The sequence below is a fragment of the Oncorhynchus keta genome, chromosome 11 (genome assembly GCF_023373465.1).
Source record: "Oncorhynchus keta strain PuntledgeMale-10-30-2019 chromosome 11, Oket_V2, whole genome shotgun sequence".
NCBI classification, from domain to species: domain Eukaryota; kingdom Metazoa; phylum Chordata; class Actinopteri; order Salmoniformes; family Salmonidae; genus Oncorhynchus; species Oncorhynchus keta.
Genome location: NC_068431.1, coordinates 18,876,554 through 18,898,820, shown reverse-complemented (window position 1 = coordinate 18,898,820; position 22,267 = coordinate 18,876,554). Strand labels below are relative to the sequence as shown.

The following is a 22,267-nucleotide window of genomic DNA, read 5'->3' as shown; positions in this document are numbered from 1 at the left end:
CACACTACACTGTCCCCTCTGCCTCTCCACACAGTCCTCACAGACCACACTACACTGTCCCCTCTGCCTCTCCACACAGTCCCCACAGACCACACTACACTGTCCCTTCTGCCGCTCCACAGAGTCCTCACAGACCACACTACACTGTCCCCTCTGCCTCTCCACAGAGTCCTCACAGACCACACTACACTGTCCCCTCTGCCTCTCCACACAGTCCCCACAGACCACACTACACTGTCCCCTCTGCCTCTCCACACAGTCCCCACAGACCACAGACCACACTACACTGTCCCCTCTGCCTCTCCACACAGTCCTCACAGACCACACTACACTGTCCCCTCTGCCTCTCCACACAGTCCCCACAGACCACACTACACTGTCCCCTCTGCCTCTCCACAGAGTCCCCACAGACCACACTACACTGTCCCCTCTGCCTCTCCACACAGTCCCCACAGACCACACTACACTGTCCCCTCTGCCTCTCCACACAGTCCCCACAGACCACACTACACTGTCCCCTCTGCCTCTCCACACAGTCCCCACAGACCACACTACACTGTCCCCTCTGCCTCTCCACACAGTCCTCACAGACCACACTACACTGTCCCCTCTGCCTCTCCACACAGTCCCCACAGACCACACTACACTGTCCCCTCTGCCTCTCCACACAGTCCTCACAGACCACACTACACTGTCCCCTCTGCCTCTCCACACAGTCCTCACAGACCACACTACACTGTCCCCTCTGCCTCTCCACACAGTCCTCACAGACCACACTACACTGTCCCCTCTGCCTCTCCACAGAGTCCCCACAGACCACAGACCACAAGGAGAGGAGACTGGGATAGGTAAGGCACTGAGGACACAAGATGCATTGTGTGTGACAGGGTGTGTGTCTGTCTGTCTGCGTGCGTGTGCGCATGCATGCGTGTGGATGTGTGTGCGTGTGTGCGAACGAACAGGCATGTGTGCGTCCCTGAGTGAATGAGTGAGTCAATGAGCAAGCAAGTGACAAGGTGTATGTGTGTGTTTGTGCTTTGTGGTTAGAATCAGTCACCAAAGGAAACATTCCAATCAATGTGACTTGGTGTCTCTCCACTGACTGGAAATTATAACTGGGTCTCATTAATATGGAACAATCAATCAGGCTTCAGAGCGAAGTTTCCCCTAGGTACAGATGTAGGACCAGCTTCCTTTCCCCCAATCCTATTACTTAACCATTAGTGGGGAAATTGCAAAACTGACCCAATATCAGCACTTAGGGGCACATTCAATCTACTCATAGAAGGATAGCATTAATGGCAAAAAACAAACTATAACGACACAGTGCAACATTTTCTACACACACGTTGCCTCATTCCTTGACTGGATGATGGACAAGTTAAATTTGACTGACTCCCAGAATAAATCAATTATTAGATCATCTGTCTGCATTCACTCAGGCTATGGAATCCACATAGACGTTTCACCCTGGGATATTCCATCTATTCAATGTTATTAATCAGTCATAAACCAAACCAACTACTATGAAGTTCAACTAATGCGTCCTCCTTTTTCAAGCTTGAGAAGGGAAATTAACATGAATGTAATGCTATTTGTAGAACACATATAGTTATTGGTGCATGACTCACCTTGGCATGGACTCACACTCATTGTAAACCATTTAACGGTTTTATTTACCTAAAATTGCTCTGTTTATGATTAGTAATCTGACAGGCATCTGTAGAGTTTGTGGCCCCGCCTCTAATACGCGTCATGTGTCAAACCCTGCCCCTTTCAGCGAAGAGCGTAGAACATAATCATCATGAGTGTTTGTTGTAGCTTTCAGTGGCGTATACGTCATTTCAGAGGGACTTATTACACACTTTTATGTCTTAAGAAAAATTATGGGGAATAATACCATTCGAAGTTGACAATAAAGGGATCGCAATCAAGATTCGCCCAGAGCTCAAATAGCCTACAAATCAGTCAATTGAATAACGCATCAATCGGCAGCGGCTGGGACTCAAAAGTGATAATTGGATCAACGTTATGAAGAAGCTGCCGAGATGACGGCCGTTCTTGATATCAAACCAGCGTTAACTTTGATGAAGTCCGAAAAATTGGATTGTAAGTAGCTTTGTCTAATAATTATTTGTATTACTGATATGACATCTAGGCATACTTTGAGTTTACACAGTCAGACAACTACCAACATTAACCCTATTGCAGACTATTTATGTTGAGTGCCATAAATATGATGCATCAAAATGCCGTTTCATTTGATAGCTTTTATTCCATTTAGCCTAAGTCTATGTAAATGATGGAGAACACGATTGTGTTATCATACATGCATACATTTTTTTTACAACGCAAAATTGTATTCTACCTATGCAGATAAGTGATGATTTAGGCGCACATCAGTAATTGTGCACAACTTTTTGTTAACATCGATAAATAGCCCACCCAATTTACCTACCTCATCCCCATACTATTTTTATTTATGTACTTTTCTGCTCTTTTGCACACCAGTATATCTACCTGCACATGACCATCTGATCATTTATCACTCCAGTGTTAATCTGCAAAATTGTAATTATTCCCCTACCTCCTCATGCCTTTTGCACACAATGTATATATACTTTTTTTCCTACTGTGTTATTGACTTGTTTATTGTTTACTCCATGTGTAACTCTGTTGTCTGTTCACACTGCTATGCTTTATCTTGGCCAGGTCGCAGTTGTAAATGAGAATTTGTTCTCAACTAGCCTACCTGGTTAAATAAAGGTAAAATAAAAAATTGTGAGAAAAAAATCCATTAATTAATGGCAGCACTCGATTAAGGTGCACCGGTTTATCCCTGTGAGTGACCTCAAATCGAACAGTATAATCTGCGCGGTTCGGTCAGGTTGTTAACAAGGAATCATGGTGCATCGTTCAGAAATATAACTCTTTTCTATAAAATATATGTTCAAATTAGTTTTCATTGGGAATGCAGATAAAGCGTTTTTTATCAAAAAGCAATCATGTTTGCATGTGTAAACACAGAATCCTGCTCATTACCCCGTGCTTAACCTATGTCACTTTTGTTTTGAGCCGATTTTGCTGTTGGCCAGAGCTCACCTTGCTCACGCGCGAGAGGCGTAGCATTCGTTGCCAAATGAATGCTATCACATGTCCAACGATAGTCGTCTATTGGCTCAGATACCCTTTTTAGCATAGGTTACTGACTTGTCTACACTTTCTTACCTGTTTTTAGATGCTCTTGTTCTCTCATCCTTGTTATGATATATCTCACATTGCCATAGTTGTCCTATTTGTCACCCATAGACTCAGTTGTCAATAGGTTGCCAATGCTTAAATATCAGATTATGTAGCTTGCTCCCTTTTTATATTTGTTTCATATTCTACTTTCACTGATATGATTCAAACTATATGATTTCTCAGATGTTTTTGCTCAAGACTTGCTGTGTTAATGCAGACGACATAAAACGTCATGGAAACTAGGCTATTCACACATTCGTCAACCACATTAAACTAAGATCCAAGTGAGAAAACAGAGTACCACACACACACACACACACACACACAATGTTCATGTGATCAGCAGAGCGTGAAAGTGCTGATAGGTATAGTATTGTCTGCACAAGCTTGCACCATCCTGCCAACTCTCCCAACAACCAGCCTCTTCACTCAAGGGGGAGAGCTACCACACTGAGTAACACAACCATGATACTTTGGTCGTACACTTGTTTTATTACACTTGTGCTCAGTGACAATGGTATTGTAAAAAAGCGCTATTAAATGAGTTAGAGGTTGAATGTTATGTCTATAAGCCCTAAATGTCTAATGACGTTTGTTGTGATGGGTTTAGTCTGTCACGTCTTTCAAAGGCGTGTTGGGCTGGTGAGGTTCTGGCAGGTGTTGGACATCTAAAGAGAGCAGCCTTTTCCACCATTTTGCATTGAAGTGACACACATTACCTCTCCGGTCCTGGAGATGTCTCACTTAGGATATGTACACTAGTCACTTATAGGAATCTGTCCCCATCTGATCACTGCCTGTGATCACTAGACTTCTGGCGAACGTCTTTGCTTGAAGTAAGCCGATCAGCCATGATGACTGAATGATGACTGAAACATTAGCTGTCAAAATAAAGTCAAAATAAAGTCAACTACTGTGGATAGGGGACCGGCCACACCTGTGGAGATAATTCAGGGGCATCCTGCCCAAAAAAAGTAAGCAAAAATGATTAGACTGTTATGTTACAATTGTTTAAATAATGGGTTCATGCTGAGACCAAGGTCTCTATCACAGATGATCCATTTACATTTACATTTACATTTAAGTCATTTAGCAGACGCTCTTATCCAGAGCGACTTACAAATTGGTGCATACACCTTATGACAACCAGTGGAACAGCCACTTGCATCTAAATCTTGTTGGGGGGGGAGAAGGATTACCTACCCTTACTTACCCTATCCTAGGTATTCCTTGAAGAGGTGATCCCTGTATACATATCAATATACACTATACTAATCAACATACACCATTATTCACATCAATATATGAAAAGAAAAACAATCACAGAAAAATAAACACATTCTTCACCAAAAAGTTCCTTAATCAGCCTTTTGAAGTGCCCTAGAGGCACCAGTTAATACAACTTTAGAGAGCCTTTTGATATCATTCCACAAGTAAGGTACAGAAACTAAAAGCAGATTTACCTAACTCCGTGCAGATCGAAGGGCTAACTCAGTGCAGACCTGAGACTGGGTCTGTAATCTTGTACATCTGTAAGTAAACAATTAAGTAAGTTACAGTGGAAGTTTATGCCAGGAGGGCTTTATAGACAAATAATGCAATGTGTCGATCTACGAAACTTCAGAGAACCAGCCTACTTTTCAAAACAGTGGCAGCTGCACTCTTATAGATAATATTGCCATAGTTTACAGCTCTAGGATCTTAATTTGATCACTTTTGTTGCTGAGAATTTGTGCAAGAATTCCAAACTTGTTTTTTATTCAAGCTTTAAAAAGGGTTCTACATTTTTATTTCCACTTTAAAATGTGAGACTTGATTTGAACTAATGAAAAATTTATCAACCCCTACAAAAAATGTCCATGAATTATAAATCACATTTCCCGTCGCTGCAAAATTATTTCCTGCTGTAGCAAACTAGTTCAAATTAAGATACTACATCTGTGTAACACTTATGAATGTCGACTGAATATTTTTTTTCTGCTATTTAATGAAAGGTATGACTTATTCCTGTAAAAGAAGACTATTTTAATTAGGACTGGGACAACAAGGTGCTGTAGGTAGTCTAGTGGTTAGAGCGTTGGGCCAGTAACCAAAAGGTTGCTGGATTGAATCCCCGAGCTGACAAGGTAAAAATGTCATCCTGCCCCCCTAACCCACTATTTCCCGGTACGCCGTCATTGTAAATAAGAATTTGTTCTTAAATGACTTGCCTAGTTAAGTAAATAAAAATGCCAGTATCGCAATATTTTTTTCCATGGCAAAAATTAAAACACTTGGTCCTTTTTAAAAACCTGCTGTATGTAAAATATGATTTACTATATCTTGGAAAATAAATAAATGTGACTTTGGATGACAACATAATCTTTGTTTCCAACATTAGGGCTATTTTCCTAAGGAAGTTAAATCTGCTTCGTGTTTTGTTTCCTTGCCACGATACTAATGAGTATCGCGATACTGGTATTGGCCCTAATTACATTTTCTTAAGTAACTCGTCAATCCAAATAGCCAAATATTTATAAGCGAGGACACGATCAATGAGGGCACCATCCAATGTACATATGGATAAATGATCAGATACATTTTTACATGATCTGGAAATGTTTAATTCAAAGTCAAACACAGATCTTCTTGAGTGATATTATTACAAGATGATTTGAATTGAAGTGAGCTATTTTAGGTTGTTTTTAGGTTTTCCTACGCGTGTTCAATGTATTGTTTACTTCATGGGGCTTTCCGTAGTGCTTGTATAGCAATTCTAGGACAGTCTCGTAACTCCTCTTGTGGTAAGAACACGTGAGGCATCTGTTTTACTGTGAAAGGTGGCAGTTAAATATGAAATGGCCATGCCTCTACAGCTTTGGGTATCGTAATGAATGCTAGAGTCAAAAGGTTCGGGGGGGCCGGGGGAATGTTTTTTAATATTTTAAAATTTGTAGGATTTCGTCATGTGACCTAGTTAATTATACTGAGAGTGACTTTATTTAAATCATGTAAAAAAAATATTTTTTGTAAAAATAAAAAAAACTATTCACACTTTGATGTGGAGTTCCAGGAAGGAGGTTGAGGCATTGTCTGACAAGGGTGGATAGGTGAACCATTCACGTGTCATGCGTGGAAGAGGGGGGCCGCATTCCATTCCATTCTCTTACACCCTGGCCTTGGTGTGCTTTCTCTAAACAGTGTAGCTCTCTTGGCATGCCAGTGGACTGACTGGACTGCCTCATCCCGCCTTGTAACGCTTAGTCATAAAACACAGGGTGCGTCTAAAATTAGGACTCAAATCTCTATAAAGGGCACTACTTTTGACTGAAGCCCTATGGGTTCTTTGCAATGTATAGGGTACCATTTGGGATGTAGCCACACTCCTAATCTGAGATCTATTATCAGCGCTGAATGACAGCCATGCCAGAGAATGATTAGGATTTAGAATAATCACAGAAACCCAAGCTGACTGGTAACCTGCATAATGGTTCTGTGTGATCTTTTAACCAGACCACCGGGTTGTTTGCGTGGTGGAGGGTGTCTCCTCAAGCAATGGGAGATCATTGCTCAGCCCATATATTTTGTGAGGGTGTTCTCGTTTCCCTCTCCCAGCACATGAGACACGCGTGAGTCAGGCTTCGTGGTCCACGAAATCCAGCAATGTCATAGAGGGTGTCAAACTAATTCAGTGATTTTTAAAAAAAATTTTTTTAAATTTTTTTAATTTTTTTAAACCATCTCCCTAATCACTTATTCATGCACTTTTGGATCTGTTTCATTTGAGTTTTTCCCCCCAGAATGCCCTGAGGAAAAGGTGGATTTCTTTAGAAACTAGATTTTGACCCCAAGTAATGTTTTTATATGAAATGTTTAATCAAAATGTAATACATTACCTTTGTTGTTTGATGCCCCTAAATCTGTTTGACTCTTATGTCTTCATCAGTATCCAAACAGACATCAGTAAACAGAAATTATGTTTCCCGGCTAAATAATCTAAAACTGGATTTATCGCCCAATTTCTTTGACACATACAAAGAGGACAAAAGTGACAAGCTTTAGGCTAGTTGGCGACTCAAATTAACAGCATGTTTGAATGTGTCAGTAGTGAGAAACTTACATAAACTAGGGCTGTGAAAATGCCAGTATCCCAATTATTTTGTCAAAAAAATAAATAATACAATTTAGGGCAAAAAAAGAACATGATGCAGACCTAACTCTTTGGTCCTTTAAATACCTGCATGTAAAATATTGTGTGCAATAGCTTGGTAAATAAATGTGACTCTGGATGACAATATAATGAAGTTTGTTTCCAACATGAAGGCTGTTTTTTAAAATAAGTTAAATTTGCTTCTTGTTTTGTCTCCTTGCCACGGTACTAACTAGTATCTTTATACTGGTATCGTCCCATGTCCCAATATGAACCTACATGTTTTTAGCAGTAACCATCTCTGGTAGCATTCAAAATGAAAAATACACACCAACTAAATGAAGTTAGCAACTTTTTGGCAATTGAAACTATCTGCTTATTAGGTCATTGTTGTTAATGATTTCTGGGCTATGCAGACAGTGCAGTGGGAATGTTCCAACAACTCTGACCTGGACTGTGTTGTACACCATAACTTGAGGTTCCCACTTGGGCCTTTGTGACTTCCCGTGTCGCTGTTGGCAAACCAGACTATCCCAGAGACATCATAGCAGGATATCCAACATGTGGTTCCCATTCCCTGTCTCTCCTTGCCACAGATTCCAAGGAAATTTCCACAACTCTTTGAAAGAATATTGTAGGCTAGACTGGAGTGTTTGCCAGTGACATGTCTAGCTTTGTGATGGCTGCCCTTTTTTAAAATCATGATTTAGAACAATAAGTTATTAAGGGAGGGATTGGATAGTGGGTGTTTTAGTAGTATTCGCTTTGATTGGGATTTTCTGTATCAGGCAGGACAATAAAGTGTGCTGAGAGTACAATGAAACAAATCAACCTGCTCACAAACTTGATACTGGGGAAAAAACAGAAGTTCTCAGTGCAATTCTTCTCCTCTCCTCAACCCTACCCCCTCAGGAACCAACCATGTGATCTTCTGTTGGCAAGCCACAGAATGCAGATTTCACACCCCCTGACCCCTGGGGGGTGTGTTCAAAATGGAAACTGTTAATTATGTTCATGTTTTCTCTTGATGACTCTAGATTGACCATAGCCAGTGAGTCTCTGACACTCATCAGTCTGACTGGTTTTAAGGATGGTCTCTGGTGCATTTCTATCTTTTCTGACATTAGTTGCAATAGCACCGGAGGAGATGGCTGCCGTTTTACGGGCCCCTAACCAATTGTGCTATTGTGTTTTTTTCGCATTATTTGTAACTTTTTATTTTAATTTTATATGTGGTATTTCTGCCATCGTCTCTTTGAGCAAAAATAGCTTCTGGATTTCAGGACAGTGAACGCAAAGGATTTACTTCAGACACCGGACAAGGTCCAAATACCCGTCAATAGCATTAAGAAGAGACTGAGATATCGTGGAAGTAGGTCGGGGTGCCTTGTAAGGATCTGATGGCGAGTGGATAATCCGCCTCTACCATCAGTCCTATTAGCCAACGTGCAATCATTGGATAATAAACTGGATGAGCTCCAATCAAGACTCCCAACGGGACATTAAAAACTGTAATATCTTATATTTCAGAGTCGTGGCTGAACGACGATATGGATAACCTACAGCTGGGTGAGTTTTCCGTGCATCGGCAAGATAGAACAGCTGCCTCTGGTAAGACAAGGAGTGGCGGTCTGTCTATTTGACAATAACAGCTGGTGGACAAAATCTAATATTAAGGAACTCTCTAGGGTTTGCTTGCCTAAGGTAGAGTATCTCATGAAAAGCTGTAGACCACACTATTTACCAAGTGTTTATCTATATTTTTCGTAGTGTATTTACCACCTCAAACCGATGTTGGCACTAAGACCGCACACAACGAGCTGTATAAGGCCATAAACAAACAAGAAAATGCTCATCCAGAAGTGGCGCTCCTAGTGGTTGGAGACTTTAATGCAGGGAAACTTACCAGCATGTTACATGTGCAACCAGAGTATTAAAAAACCTTACTCCACACACTGACACGTACAAAGTTCTCCCTCGCCCTCCATTTGGCTGATCTGACCATAACTATCCTCCTGATTCCTGCTTGCTACTCTGTTTATCTATGCTTAGTCACTTTACCTACATATTCCCTTAATTACTTCAACATTAAACATATCCAAGCTGGTGCTTCTGACTCTCTGGCTTTGGGGGGTAGACAGGCACAGGGCTTCTGTCTCTTTGGTTTGGGGGGGGGCAGGCGCAGTGATCAGGGCAAGACCCCTTTTCATGCTGTTTGTGGTATAAACCACTGTGTTTGGGCCACGACGAGTCGATGGAGTGGACAGGAGACTTGGGAAGTTGTGTGACATAATAAACAAGTAGAACCGTCAATGCATACTAATGTTGCCCGGAGCCCAGTTTACAGTATGGTATCAGATTGGTGACCAAGGGTACTAGCATTGGGGCTGAGTTGTCTTTTTTTGTTCGTATTGGCAGATGTGGACTTCAGCGACGTGCCCCTGCTCACCCCGGGAAGCAGGGAGATGATGTCACAGGCCCTGAGGGCCATGTTTAGCGGCTTCACCAAGGAGCAACAGAGACTGGGCATGCCCAGAGGTAAGTCCACCCCCCCCTGCACAGCATTCAGAAACGCACTGCCTATGGCAACCAATAAAACAGGGCCCTGTTTAGGAGAGCATTACAATGTTAAATGCTCAGGGCCCAAATTCAAAAAGCATCTCAGAGTTAGATTGCTTATCTCGGATCAGTTTGCATCTAAAATCACTTATTTTGAGACGCTTTAAGAATATGGGCCCAGAGAAATTAATTGTGTAGAATAGATGTCTGTACATGAAGTACAGTGCCTTTGGAAAGTATTCCGACCCCTTTACCTTTTCCACATTTTGTTACAGCCTTATTCTAAAGTTGAAGTTTTTTTCCCTCATCATTCTACACACCATACTCTATAATGCCAAAGCAAAAACAGGTTTATAAATGTTTGCTGTTTTATAAAAAATAAATAATAATGGAAGCATCACATTTATATAAGTATTCAGGCCCTTTACTTAGTACTTTGGCAGTGATTATACCACCGTGTCTTCCCTTCTTTGGGGGAGTTTCTCCCATTCTTTGCAGATCCTCAAGCTCTGCCAGGTTGGATGGGGAGTGTCGCTGCACAGCTATTTTCAAGTCTCTCCAGAGATGTTCGATCACTCCTGCGTTGTCTTGGCTATGTGCTTAGGGTTGTTGTCCTGTTGGATGGTGAAACTTTGCCCCAGTCTGAGGTTTTTGGTGCTTTGGAGCAGGTTTTCATCAATGATCTCTTCTTGATCCGTTCATCTTTGCCTCGATGCTGACTAGTCTCCCAGTACCTGCCGCTGAAAAACATCCCCAAAGCATGATGCTGCCACCATGCTTCACTGTAGGGATTGTATCCGGTTTCCTCAAGATGTGACGCTTTGCATTCAGGACAAAGTTCAATCTTGGTTTCATCAGACCAGAGAATCTTGTTTCTCATGGTCTGAGTCTTTAGGTGCATTTTGGCAAACTCCTCCAAGTGGGCTGTCATGTGCCTTTTACTGAGGAGTGGCTTTCATCTGGCCACTACCATAAAGGCCTGATTGGTGGAGTGCTGCAGAGATGGTTGTCCTTCTGGAAGGTTCTCCCATCTCCACAGAGGGACTCTGGAGCTCTTTCAGTGACCATCGGGTTCTTGGTCACCTCCCTGACCAAGGCCCTTCTCCAATTCAATTGCTCAGTTTGGCCAGGCAGCCAGCTCTAGGCAGAGTCTTGGTGGTTCCACACTTCTATTTTAAGATTGATGGAGACCACTGTGTTCTTGGGGACCTTCAATGCTGCAGACATTTTTTTGGTACCCTTCCTCAGATCTGTGCCTCGACACAATCCTGTTTCGGAGCTCTACGGACCATTCCTCTGACCTCATGGCTTTGTTTTAGCTCTGACATGCACTGTCAGTTGTGGGACCTTATATAGATCTGTGTGCGGTTCCAAATCATGTCAAAGCAATTGAATTCTTGGACTCAAAGTTGAATACCGACGTAAATAAGGTATTTCTGTTAATTATTTTTTTTATAAATTTGCAGACATTTCTAAATGTGTCTTTGTCATTATGGGGTATTCTGTGTAGATTAAGTTTTTGAATAATTAAAATAAAATCAATTTTAGAGTGGTTAATGTAACAAAATGTGGCAAGTCAAGGGGTCTGAATACTTTATGAAGGGACTGTATATGAATCGTAGAAATTTATACAATTTACATCAAATGTTTTGCACATTTTACACACACAGGTCAATCCAAGTTATTGATTGATGAAAGTGAGCATGCCTTATTTATTTTTCTCCGTGGCAGATTTTTTGACCCAGTAGGAATGTGCTGCCTCAACAGTGTTTACAACATGCGGGTGGGAGCTGTCTGTCAAAGCCAAGTCGGTTGCAGTGGTGTAAAGTACTTTAAGTAAAAATACTTTCAAGTACTACTTAAGTTTTTTGTGTTCTGTACTTTTACTATTTATATTTTTGACAACTTTTACTTCACTACATTCCCAAAGAAAATGATCTACTTTTTATTTCATACATTTTCCCTGACACCCAAAAGTACTCGTTACATTTTGAATGCTTAGCAAGACAGAAATTGTCTAATTCACAAACTTATCAAGAGAACATCCCTGGTCATCCCTACTGCCTCTGATCTGGTGGACTCACTAAACACATACTTAATTTGTAAAGGAGGTCTTTTAGTGTTGGATTGGATTTAAAATAAACTAGAAAATGTGTCTGTCTGCTTTGCTTAATGTAAGGAATTTTAAATTATTTATACTTTTACTTTTACTCTTGATACTTAGGTATATTTTAGCAATTACATTTACTTTTGATACATCAGTATATATAAAACCAAGATGTTTACTCTAAGTATTTTACTGGGTGACTCGTGTTTACTTGTCATTTTCTATTAAGGTATCTTTACTTTTACTCAAGTAGGACAATGGGTACTTTTTCCACCACTGGTTGGTTGTTAAACCAACTTGCAATATATCTCGACATGACAACCCATTCACTCTTTAGAGTAGGCATGAGACCATGTGACCTGGTGGGAGAGTTGGAGGAGCAGCCTGTTAAGAGTAAACAAAGTGTGAGGCGTGGATAGACAGTGAGTCACTCCGTCTAGGGGGTGTCTGTTAATAAGCGCCTAGGAGTCTCGGCAGTTGCTGAGGAATTTTGGTGCAGGGAGTTTTAACTTTATCTGCCAAAAAGTCTAAGGATTGGGATTCTGTGCGAGAGGGTTATAACTTCTGCTAAACACCACACTATACACAAGTGTATATGATGTATTCTCAAAACTGTTTGAGGAGCATTTTATTTTTGGATAAGGTCCCACTGACTTAAAGCCGGAATCCCTATTTGTGAAACTGCTACATGCGTTTAGGATATTACAGCAACAAAGTTGGTTCAAACAAAACCGTTTTTTTATTTAACCTTTATTTAACCAGGTATGTACTGCAAATAGTTTTTTCCACATTGCTGGATGCCTGTTTCTCCAACAAAAACATGTGCTGGCAATGTTTCACTTATGGTGATTTCAGATTAAGGTTGACCTGCTCCCAGTGTCAAACCGTTGCTGTTAGTGTGTTGTACAAAAAGTGGTATTTCAAGTTTAAAGCTGGATGTACAGTATTGCTCCACAGATAATGCATTGTCATGAATGATGCACAATTTATTATGAATAATAGCAAAATACATTTTATTTTGTGACTGTCCCAGCCTCTTGCTCTATGTTTTGGCCCTCAATACTGTATTGATGCAACACTGTAGAGGGTCACTGTTAAGTAACCAACGTATCTGCATACACAGCGACATATGATCCAGATAGTCAGTGAATACACGGGATCACACTAAGGAAGACTGTTTTTGATGTTACACCCCTTCCTCCTCTGTGTCCAGACCCCAGGCACTGGTCAGAGAGCCAGGTGGGCCAGTGGCTGCTGTGGACAGTGAACGAGTTCAGCCTGAAGAGCGTGGACCTGCACTGCTTCCGTATGGCCGGGGTAAGTCTCTGTGCCCTGGGGAAGGAGTGCTTCTTGGACCTGGCACCTGACTTTGTGGGGGACATCCTGTGGGAACACCTGGAGATGATGCAGAGAGGTAGGTAGCACCTGTGTCATCGCTAGGATAGCAACAGATGGCTTTTTACATTTCTATTAGCATCATTACTAGACCAGCAACATACAGTGGCTAGTGGCTATTTGCATCATTGCTAGGCCAGCAGCATACAGTAGTAGACTAGGGCTTTTAGTATCAATGTTAGGCCAACAACATCTATTAAGGCTATTAACTTCATTGTTAACCCAGCAACTTCTAGTAAGGCTATTAGCATCACTGCTAACCCAGCAACATGGTGCCCATAACCTTACTGGATTACTATTTATTAAGGGTCAAAATCTGAAGAACATATGCACATCCAGGTACTTTCCGCAGGTGCTGGAGCAAACTCATGGAAAACACCACACTGCTGCTCCATGCCTAATGAAGACCTAAGGGTTGAAATGTTGTTATAAATAAATATCACCTGGGCAGCAGCTAAACTTCCTGGGGTCCTGCAACATTAGGGTGGTTAAATACAATTTAAAATATTAGATGACATTCATCGCCATTTACCCATTTTTGTCTTAGCTCTCCCGATCAACACCTGTGATTGCTTTATGCCTCTAATGTCAATATGCCTTGTCTACTGCTGTCTCGGCTAGTTCTTATTGTTTTATTTCACTGTAGAGCCCTCAGTCCCGCTCAACATGCCTTAGGTCTTTTGTCCCACCACACACATGCGGAGACCTCACCTGGCTTAACTGGTGCCTCCAGAGACAACTTCTCATCCTCACCCAACGCCTAGGTTTACCTCCACTGTACTCACATCCTACCATGCCATTGTCTGTACATTATGCCCTGAATCTATTCTACCACGCCTAAAAATCTGCTCCTTTTATTCTCTGTTCCCGACGCACTGGACGACCAGTTCTTATAGCCTTTAGCCGTACCCTTATCATACTCCTCTTTTCCTCTGGTGATGTAGAGGTTAATCCAGGCCCTGTAGCCCCCCAGTTCCATTCCCCAGGCGCTATCATTTGTTGACTTCTGTAACCGTAAAAGCCTTGGTTTCATGCATGTTAACATCAGAAGCCTCCTCCCTAAGTTTATTTTATTTACAGCTTTACAACATTCCGCCAACTCTGATGTCCTAGCAGTGTCTGAATCCGGGCTTAGGAAGGCCACCAAAAATTCTGAAATTTCCATCCCCAAGTACAACATTTTCCACCAAGATAGAACTACCAAAGGGGGTGGAGTTAGTCTTCAGAGTTCTGTCATGCTATCCAGGTCTGTGCCCAAACAGTTTGAGCTTCTACTTTTAAAAATCCACCTTTCCAGAAATAAGTCTCTCACTGTTGCTGCTTGTTATAGACTCCCTTCAGCCACCAGCTGTGAATGTTCCCCACTTATCTTCAGAGTTTGTACTGTCAGGTGACTTAAACTGGGATATGCTTAACACCCTGGCCATCCTATAATCTAAACTTGATGCCCTCAATCTCACACAAATTATCAAGGACCAGGTACAACCATAAATCTGTAAATACGGGCACCCTCCTAGATATCATCCTGACCAACCTGCCCTCTAAATACACCTCTGCTGTCTTCAACCAGGATATCAGCAATCACTGTCTCATTGCCTGCGTCCGTGGTCAAACGACCACCCCTCATCACTGTCAAATGCTCCCTAAAACACTTCAACGAGCAGGCCTTTCTAATCGACTTGGCACGGGTATCCTGGAAGCATATTGACCTCCATTCCATCAGTAGAGGATGCCTGGTTATTCTTTAAGTACTTTCCTCACCATCTTAAATAAGCATGCCCCATTCAAAAAAACAGAACTAAGAGGTATAGATAGCCCTTGGTTCACTCCAGACTTGACTGCTCTTGATCGGCACAAAAACATCCTGTGGCGTACTGCATCAGCATCGAATAGCCCCCGCAATATGCAACTTTTCAGGGAAGTCCGGAACCAATATAAACAATCAGTTAGGAAAGCTAAGGCTAGCTTTTTCAAACAGAAATATGCATCCTGTAGCACTGATTCCAATAAGTTTTGGGACACTGAAGTCCATGGAGAATAAGAGCACCTCCTCCCAGGTGCCCACTCCACTGAGGCTAGGAAACGCTATCACCACTGATAAAACTAAGATATCAATCATTTCAATAAGCATTTTTCTACGACTGGCAATGCTTTCCACCTGGCCACCCCTACCCCGGCCAACAGCTCTGCACCCAAATAGCTAATGTTCTGAAAGAGCTGCAAAATCTAGACCCCTACAAATCAGCTGGGCTAGACAATCTGCACCCTCTCTTTCTAAAATGATCCACCGCAATTGTTGCAACCCCTATTACTAGCCTGTTCAACCTCTTTCGTATTGTTGGAAATCCCACACAGCTTACCGATCACTGTACCTGTACACAGCCAATCTGTATATAGCCCACCCAACTACCTCATCCCAATGTTATTTATTTTGAAGTGTACCTATGATACAAATTACAGACCTCTACATGCTTTGTAAGTAGGAAACCTTGTAAAATCGGCAGTGTATCAAATACTTGTTCTCCCCACTGTATATTAGCATAATTGCTAGGCTATTGAGAGACTACGGCTATCATCAGCGCAAAATAGATTTAACGGACATCAAAACCTATTGTATAAAATGTGTTGGCATCCGATCCCACAAACATTCATACTTTACTGTGGTATTGTTTAGTTGGTATACAATGGAGCAAAAAAGTATTTAGTCAGCCACCAATTGTGCAAGTTCTCCCACTTAAAAAGATGAGGCCTGTCATTTTCATCATATGTACACTTCAACTATGACAGACAAAATGAGAAAAAATCCAGAAAATCACATTGTAGGATTTTTAATGAATGTATTTGCAAATGATGGTGGAAAACTTTTATTGACCAAATACTTATTTATCTCAATACTTTATATACCCTTGTTGGCAATGACAGAGGTCAAATGTTTTTTGTAAGTCTTCACAAGGTTTTCACACACTGTTGCTGGAATTTTGGCCCATTCCTCCATGCAGATCTCCTCTAGAGCAGTGACGTCTTGGGGCTGTTGCTGGGCAACATGGAATATCAACTCCCTCCAAAGATTTTCTAAGGGGTTGAGATCTGGAGACTGGCTAGGCCACTCCAGGATCTTGAAATGCTTCTTACGAAGCCACTCCTTCGTTGCCCGGGCGGTGTGTTTGGGATCATTGTCATGCTGAAAGACCCAGCCACGTTTCATCTTCAATGCCCTTGCTGGTGGAAGGAGGTTTTCACTCAAAATCTCACGATACATGGCCCCATTCATTCTTTCCTTTACACGGATCTGTCGTCCTGGTCCCTTTGCAGAAAAACAGCCCCAAAGCATGATTTTTTTTTTTCACCCCCATGCTTCACAGTAGGTATGGTGTTCTTTGGATGCAACTCATCATTCTTTGTCCTGCAAAAAATACAGAGTATAGTTTTTACCAAAAAGTTATATTTTGGTGTCATCTGACCATATGACATTCTCCCAATCTTCTTCTGGATCATCCAAATGCTCTCTAGCAAACTTCAGACGGGCCTGGACATGTACTGGCTTAAGCAGGGGGACACGTCTGGCACTACAGGATTAGAGTCCCTGGCGGCGTAGTGTGTTACTGATGGTAGGCTTTGTTACTTTGGTCCCAGCTCTCTGCAGGTCATTCACTAGGCCCCCCCGTGTGGTTCTGGGATTTTTGCTCACCGTTCTTGTGATCATTTTGACCCCACGGGGTGAGATCTTGCGTGGAGCCCCAGTTCGAGGGAGATTATCAGTGCTCTTATGTCTTCCATTTCCTAATAATTGCTCCCACAGTTGATTTCTTCAAACCAAGCTGCTTACCTATTGCAGATTCAGTCTTCCCAGCCTGGTGCAGGTCTACAATTTTGTTTCTGGTGTCCTTTGACAGCTCTTTGGTCTTGGCCATAGTGGAGTTTGGAGTGTGATTGTTTGAGGTTGTGGACAGGTGTCTTTTATACTAATAACAAGTTCAAACAGGTGCCATTAATACAGGTAACGAGTGGAGGACAGAGTAGCCTCTTAAAGAAGTTACAGGTCTGTGAGAGCCAGAAATCTTGCTTGTTTGTAGGTGACAAAATACTTATTTTCCACCATAATTTGCACATAAATTCATTAAAAATCCTACGATGTGATTTTCTGGATTTTTTTCCTTTTCATTTTGTCTTTCATAGTTGAAGTGTACCTATGATGAAAATTACAGGCCTCTCGCATCTTTTTAAGTGGGAGAACTTGCACAATTGGTGGCTGACTAAATACTTTTTTGCCCCACTGTATATATATTTTTGTGTTAAAGCGGGGAGGGGGGGTACCATCATAACTGTGTCTTTCTTGGTAAAGATGTGAGGCATTTCCCAGTCAATGGCTTGATGCCCACATTCCAGGAGTCCCTTGCCAGTGAGTATAGCTTCTCTGCCCAAAACACAAGGGACCACTGTTGTCCAAATCATACTGTCCATTTTATAATGGAGAGAAATATCATTACTCCCTTTTTTGGGAGAGATGTAATGTCTCTCCCCCAATTCTTCTCCGTAGACTATGGAACTGAACGTGCCCAGTGCATCCTTCCATCGGACAACTCAGAGCCAGGCTTCACCACAGAGTCCAATCAGACACTTCTACCAACCACCTGTGAGGACCTGCTGTCAATCAAGACTGAGAACGGACATTCTACTGGCCCACTGGGGCCTAAGCAGAGGGACTACCTCACCATCAAACAGGAAGTGGTCTCCCATGACAACATGTGCATGGGGCACGTCATTCGAGGTAAGACCACAGTCATGTAATATAATAACATATGCCATTTAGCAGATGCTTTTGTCCAAAGATATTTATGTGCGTAATTATTTTTTTCACCTTTATTTAACCAGGTAGGCTAGTTGAGAACAAGTTCTCATTTGCAACTGCGACCTGACCAAGATAAAGCAAAGCAGTTTGACACACAACAACAGCGTTACACATGGAATAAACAAACATACAGTAGAAAATCTATATACAGCTTGTACAAATGAGGTAGGATAAGTGAGGTAAGGCAATAAATAAGCCATGGTGTCGACGTAATTACAATGTAGCAATTAAACACTGGAATGTTAGAATGTGCAGAAGATGAATGTGCAAGTAGAGATACTGGGGTGCAAAGGAGCAAGAGAAATAAAAAATATGCAATGGGGATGAGGTAGATTGGATGGGCTATTTATAGATGAGCTATGTACAGGTTCTGTGATCTGCTCTGACAGCTGGTGCTTAAAGCTAGTGAGGGAGATAAGAGTCTCCAGCTTTAGTGGTTTTTGCAGTTCGTTCCAGTCATTGGCAGCAGAGAACTGGAAGGAGAGGCGGCCAAAAGAGGTATTGGCTTTGGGGGTGACAAGTGAGATATACCTGCTGGAGCGCATGCTACGGGTTGGTGCTGCCATGGTGACCAGTGAGCTGAGATACGGCGGGGCTTTACCTAGCAGACACTTGTAGATGACCTGGAGCCAGTGGGTTTGGCGACAAGTATGACGCGAGGGCCACCCAACGAGAGCGTACAGGTCACAGTGCTGGGTAGTGTATGGGACTTTGGTGACAAAACGAATGGCACTGTGATAGACTGCATCCAATTTGCTGAGTAGAGTGTTGGAGGCTATTTCGTAAATGACATCGCCGAAGTCGAGGATCGGTAGGATGGTCAGTTTTACGAAAGTTATACATGCATGCATACATATTTTATCTTATTGACCTCTGTGGAAATCAGCCCACGACCCTGTTGCAAACGCCATGTTCTACCAATTCAACCACATTCTCCTCCACCTTAAATGCTATAGAAGACATCATGGGAGAATGTTTGTGTGCTGTATATAATATTCTCCCGTACATTGAATGTATGACACTTTAGCCTGGTAGAATCAGATTAAGCAAGGAGATCATTAACGAGCTCATTATGGACATTGTGTGGATGGATATTATTCACTGTGATGCAAATGAACATTCAGTTTTATGATCCTCATTATAAATACCTGGTTGGTGTTCAGTATTGCACACCGTAGCAACTATTTTTCAGCAGAATATTTTAGGATTTTGGTTCAGGTAGTGCCCCCATGCTTCACTTTGTTTCAAAATGTTTTCCCCCAACTGAACATGGCTGTGGTGTTCCACTCTTTCATCCCAGGTAAAATTGGGGGCCAAGAATCCTTTGAGAGTGTGGAGAGCCTAGATGCTTGTGAGCGTCTCACCCAGTCCCGGGGCAGCCACTCCCACTTCTGCAGTCTGCAGCGCATGCCCTCCTACAACAGCTTTGACTCAGACGACTACCCGGCCACGCTGCGTGGCCACCCAGCCAAAGGCACCTTCAAAGACTATGTGAAGGAGCGCATGGACCTGACCAAAGACAAGTCTGTCATACCGGCAGCGGCTCTTGCGGGATACACAGGTGTGTGTATGTGTGTTTATGTAACCCAAGAATGCACAACAATTGCTGACTAACTCAAAAGGTGATTATTTGTTTCTTTGAGATTCAATTAAATACCAAGTAATTTAAGTAATAAACTGTATGTTCCTTGGTTGTGCTTCCACAGGAAGTGGTCCGACCCAGCTGTGGCAATTTCTGTTGGAGCTCTTGACCGACACTTCCTGTCAGTCGGTCATCAGCTGGACGGGAGATGGCTGGGAATTCAAATTGACCAATCCCGATGAGGTGAGAACATCCCTTCCACTTAGGCAACCAGGGAAGTGTCAAGCAACACCTGATTTGATCATCACGTCATCCTATATCCAGCTACTAATTCACATTGACAATACCTAATGGAATAGACAAAGTTAAAAGTATATTTGCTTGATCTTGCCATAGGAAATTAGGGATGAGGTGGATCAAGATAATTTGACCCTCTCCCGCTCTCTCCCACCTTTCGTCCTCACTCCTCCCCTCCAGGTGGCTAGGCGCTGGGGCCAGAGGAAGAACAAGCCCAAGATGAACTATGAAAAGCTGAGCCGCGGCCTGCGCTACTACTACAACAAGAACATAATCCACAAGACGTCTGGCAAGCGATATGTCTACCGCTTTGTCTGCGACCTGAACGGCCTTCTGGGATACAGTGCAGAGGAGATTCACGCCATGCTTGACATGATCCCGGACACAGGAGAGAGATGTGGGTGTGGTCTGGCACCACCAGGTAACATACACGCTTGTATAGGACAGGGGTTGCCAACAGGTTGCCTACTTTAGGAAATTTGTTCCCAAGAATTCCATAAAAAAAGATGTGATTATGTCTCAATGTAATCAAAGTAGGAAATGATTGTTATTTTCAAATACTCTTTTTATTATTATGTTCTGGCAAAAATCATCTCAAGGCTGAATCTATTTGCCTACCGCTGTTGTAGGAGATCATGATGAAAGCATTTACAATCACACAAAAAATACATAATGCAAATACAATCAGACTCCTGTCAAGTTGCTGAAGACAATGGAAGCGAGTTACTTGGAAATGGACATGGCCATCACCCAAGGAGGTTAGATAATTTTATTCAAATGGAGCACATGGCAAAAGAAATGTACCCTTTGGGACCTAAGACTGGTGTTTTTCTGTGTTCAGTATTGTTCTCTGGAAACCACATTGACAATCCACAGCCATTTTAGCAGCCAAGCATTGGGCTTTTTGTGCCAGTCTCAAATCAATGACTACTCTTACACAAGGGGCTACTGAAGTCCTTTTTAATGAATTATTTGTTTGAGGACTGCTACAGACATCCAGGGTATGGAGGGTAACACTAGGTGCTCTATATATCTATCAATGCCACCACTGTCATGTTTCCACCTGACAAAAATATGTCCAATTTGTCATATTTCCCTGACAAAGCCATAATTCACTGTCTCGACATGCTTTGTCATGAGTTCCCCTAAATGTGTTAAGAGCTTTCACATTTCGACTGTTACCCTGGGTTGTATTCACTAGGAAATAAATTGAAGGAAACGGGAGGGACTACCTGAACCTGTCCAATAAGAAACTAATTTGTGTTGTAAAACTTTTTGCTACAGGTTGTTGCGGTGTGCCCTATTGAATATGTTTAGAAAGGTGTGAAGTACTCTCATATTTGAGGGAACGAAACCCTACAACCAAATGCTAAATGCTATCGCAAGTTCTATAAATAGAAGTTCCAAAATTATTTTACAGCATTTGTTTATCTTTTTTTGTAATGTAATAAAGTTTTGTATAATTGTAAAGTTTAAATTTTTTAAATGACAGACAGCTGGTTCTATGCGTGGGTCTGTATTCATCAAGCGTCCCCGAGTAGAAGTGCTGATCTAGGATCAGTTTTTCCCTTTTAAGTTAAGAAGATTACATTGAAAGAGGGGCTGGCTGGCTGATCCTATATCAACACTCTTAGTTTGAGGCTTTGTGAATATAGGATTAAAAAAAAGGTGTCAGAATCCTCTTTCTTGCTTTATACATACAAGATTTGTTGGGCTGAGCCTGGCCTATCGCTGAACATTTAAGAGCAGAGCTTTTATTATGATTTTTACATGAGAATGTTGTATACCAAACAGTATAAACAAAACTAACTGTGGTGTGGGTCTCCTATTTTTACTCCTCACCTTCACACAAATACCCATGTAACACACACAGAGCTAAAAATAGCCACAGTAGAGTAGCGGCTAGACTGACATCATTGCCAAACATGGGGCTGCTGGACAGGAAATTCCACCTGATACATGTTAAACTTAGCTGTGAATAAATAAGTGATGTTTTGACCCTGTCCCTCTAGATTACATGCTTAGTCTTAGCCCATGTGACATACTAGGCCTAAGGTATAACATTCTCCCAGGGTCAGCTTGATGACTTGAAACAGGAGAAAGATA

General features: G+C 42.0%; 1 protein-coding gene across 3 annotated transcripts; it reads left to right on the top strand.

The window, feature by feature from the left end:
* Positions 1–1,805: 1,805 nt before the first annotated feature.
* LOC118389858 (protein c-ets-1-B-like) lies at positions 1,806–21,975 on the top strand. Of its 3 annotated transcripts, XM_035779774.2 has the most exons (9): positions 1,808–2,109; positions 8,903–8,941; positions 9,791–9,910; positions 13,252–13,452; positions 17,776–17,832; positions 17,971–18,201; positions 19,583–19,843; positions 19,989–20,107; positions 20,342–21,975. In XM_035779774.2, exons 2-9 carry the CDS (start codon positions 8,923–8,925, stop codon positions 20,633–20,635), a joined length of 1,302 nt encoding a protein of 433 aa, XP_035635667.1. In that variant the 5' UTR covers positions 1,808–2,109; positions 8,903–8,922; the 3' UTR covers positions 20,636–21,975. The 3 variants fall into 3 exon arrangements, with proteins under 3 accessions (XP_035635668.1, XP_035635667.1, XP_035635669.1); XM_035779775.2 differs by lacking the exon at positions 17,776–17,832 and having other exon boundaries at positions 1,806–2,109; XM_035779776.2 differs by lacking the exons at positions 1,808–2,109; positions 8,903–8,941; positions 9,791–9,910 and adding an exon at positions 12,580–12,800.
* The last annotated feature ends 292 nt before the right edge of the window (positions 21,976–22,267 follow it).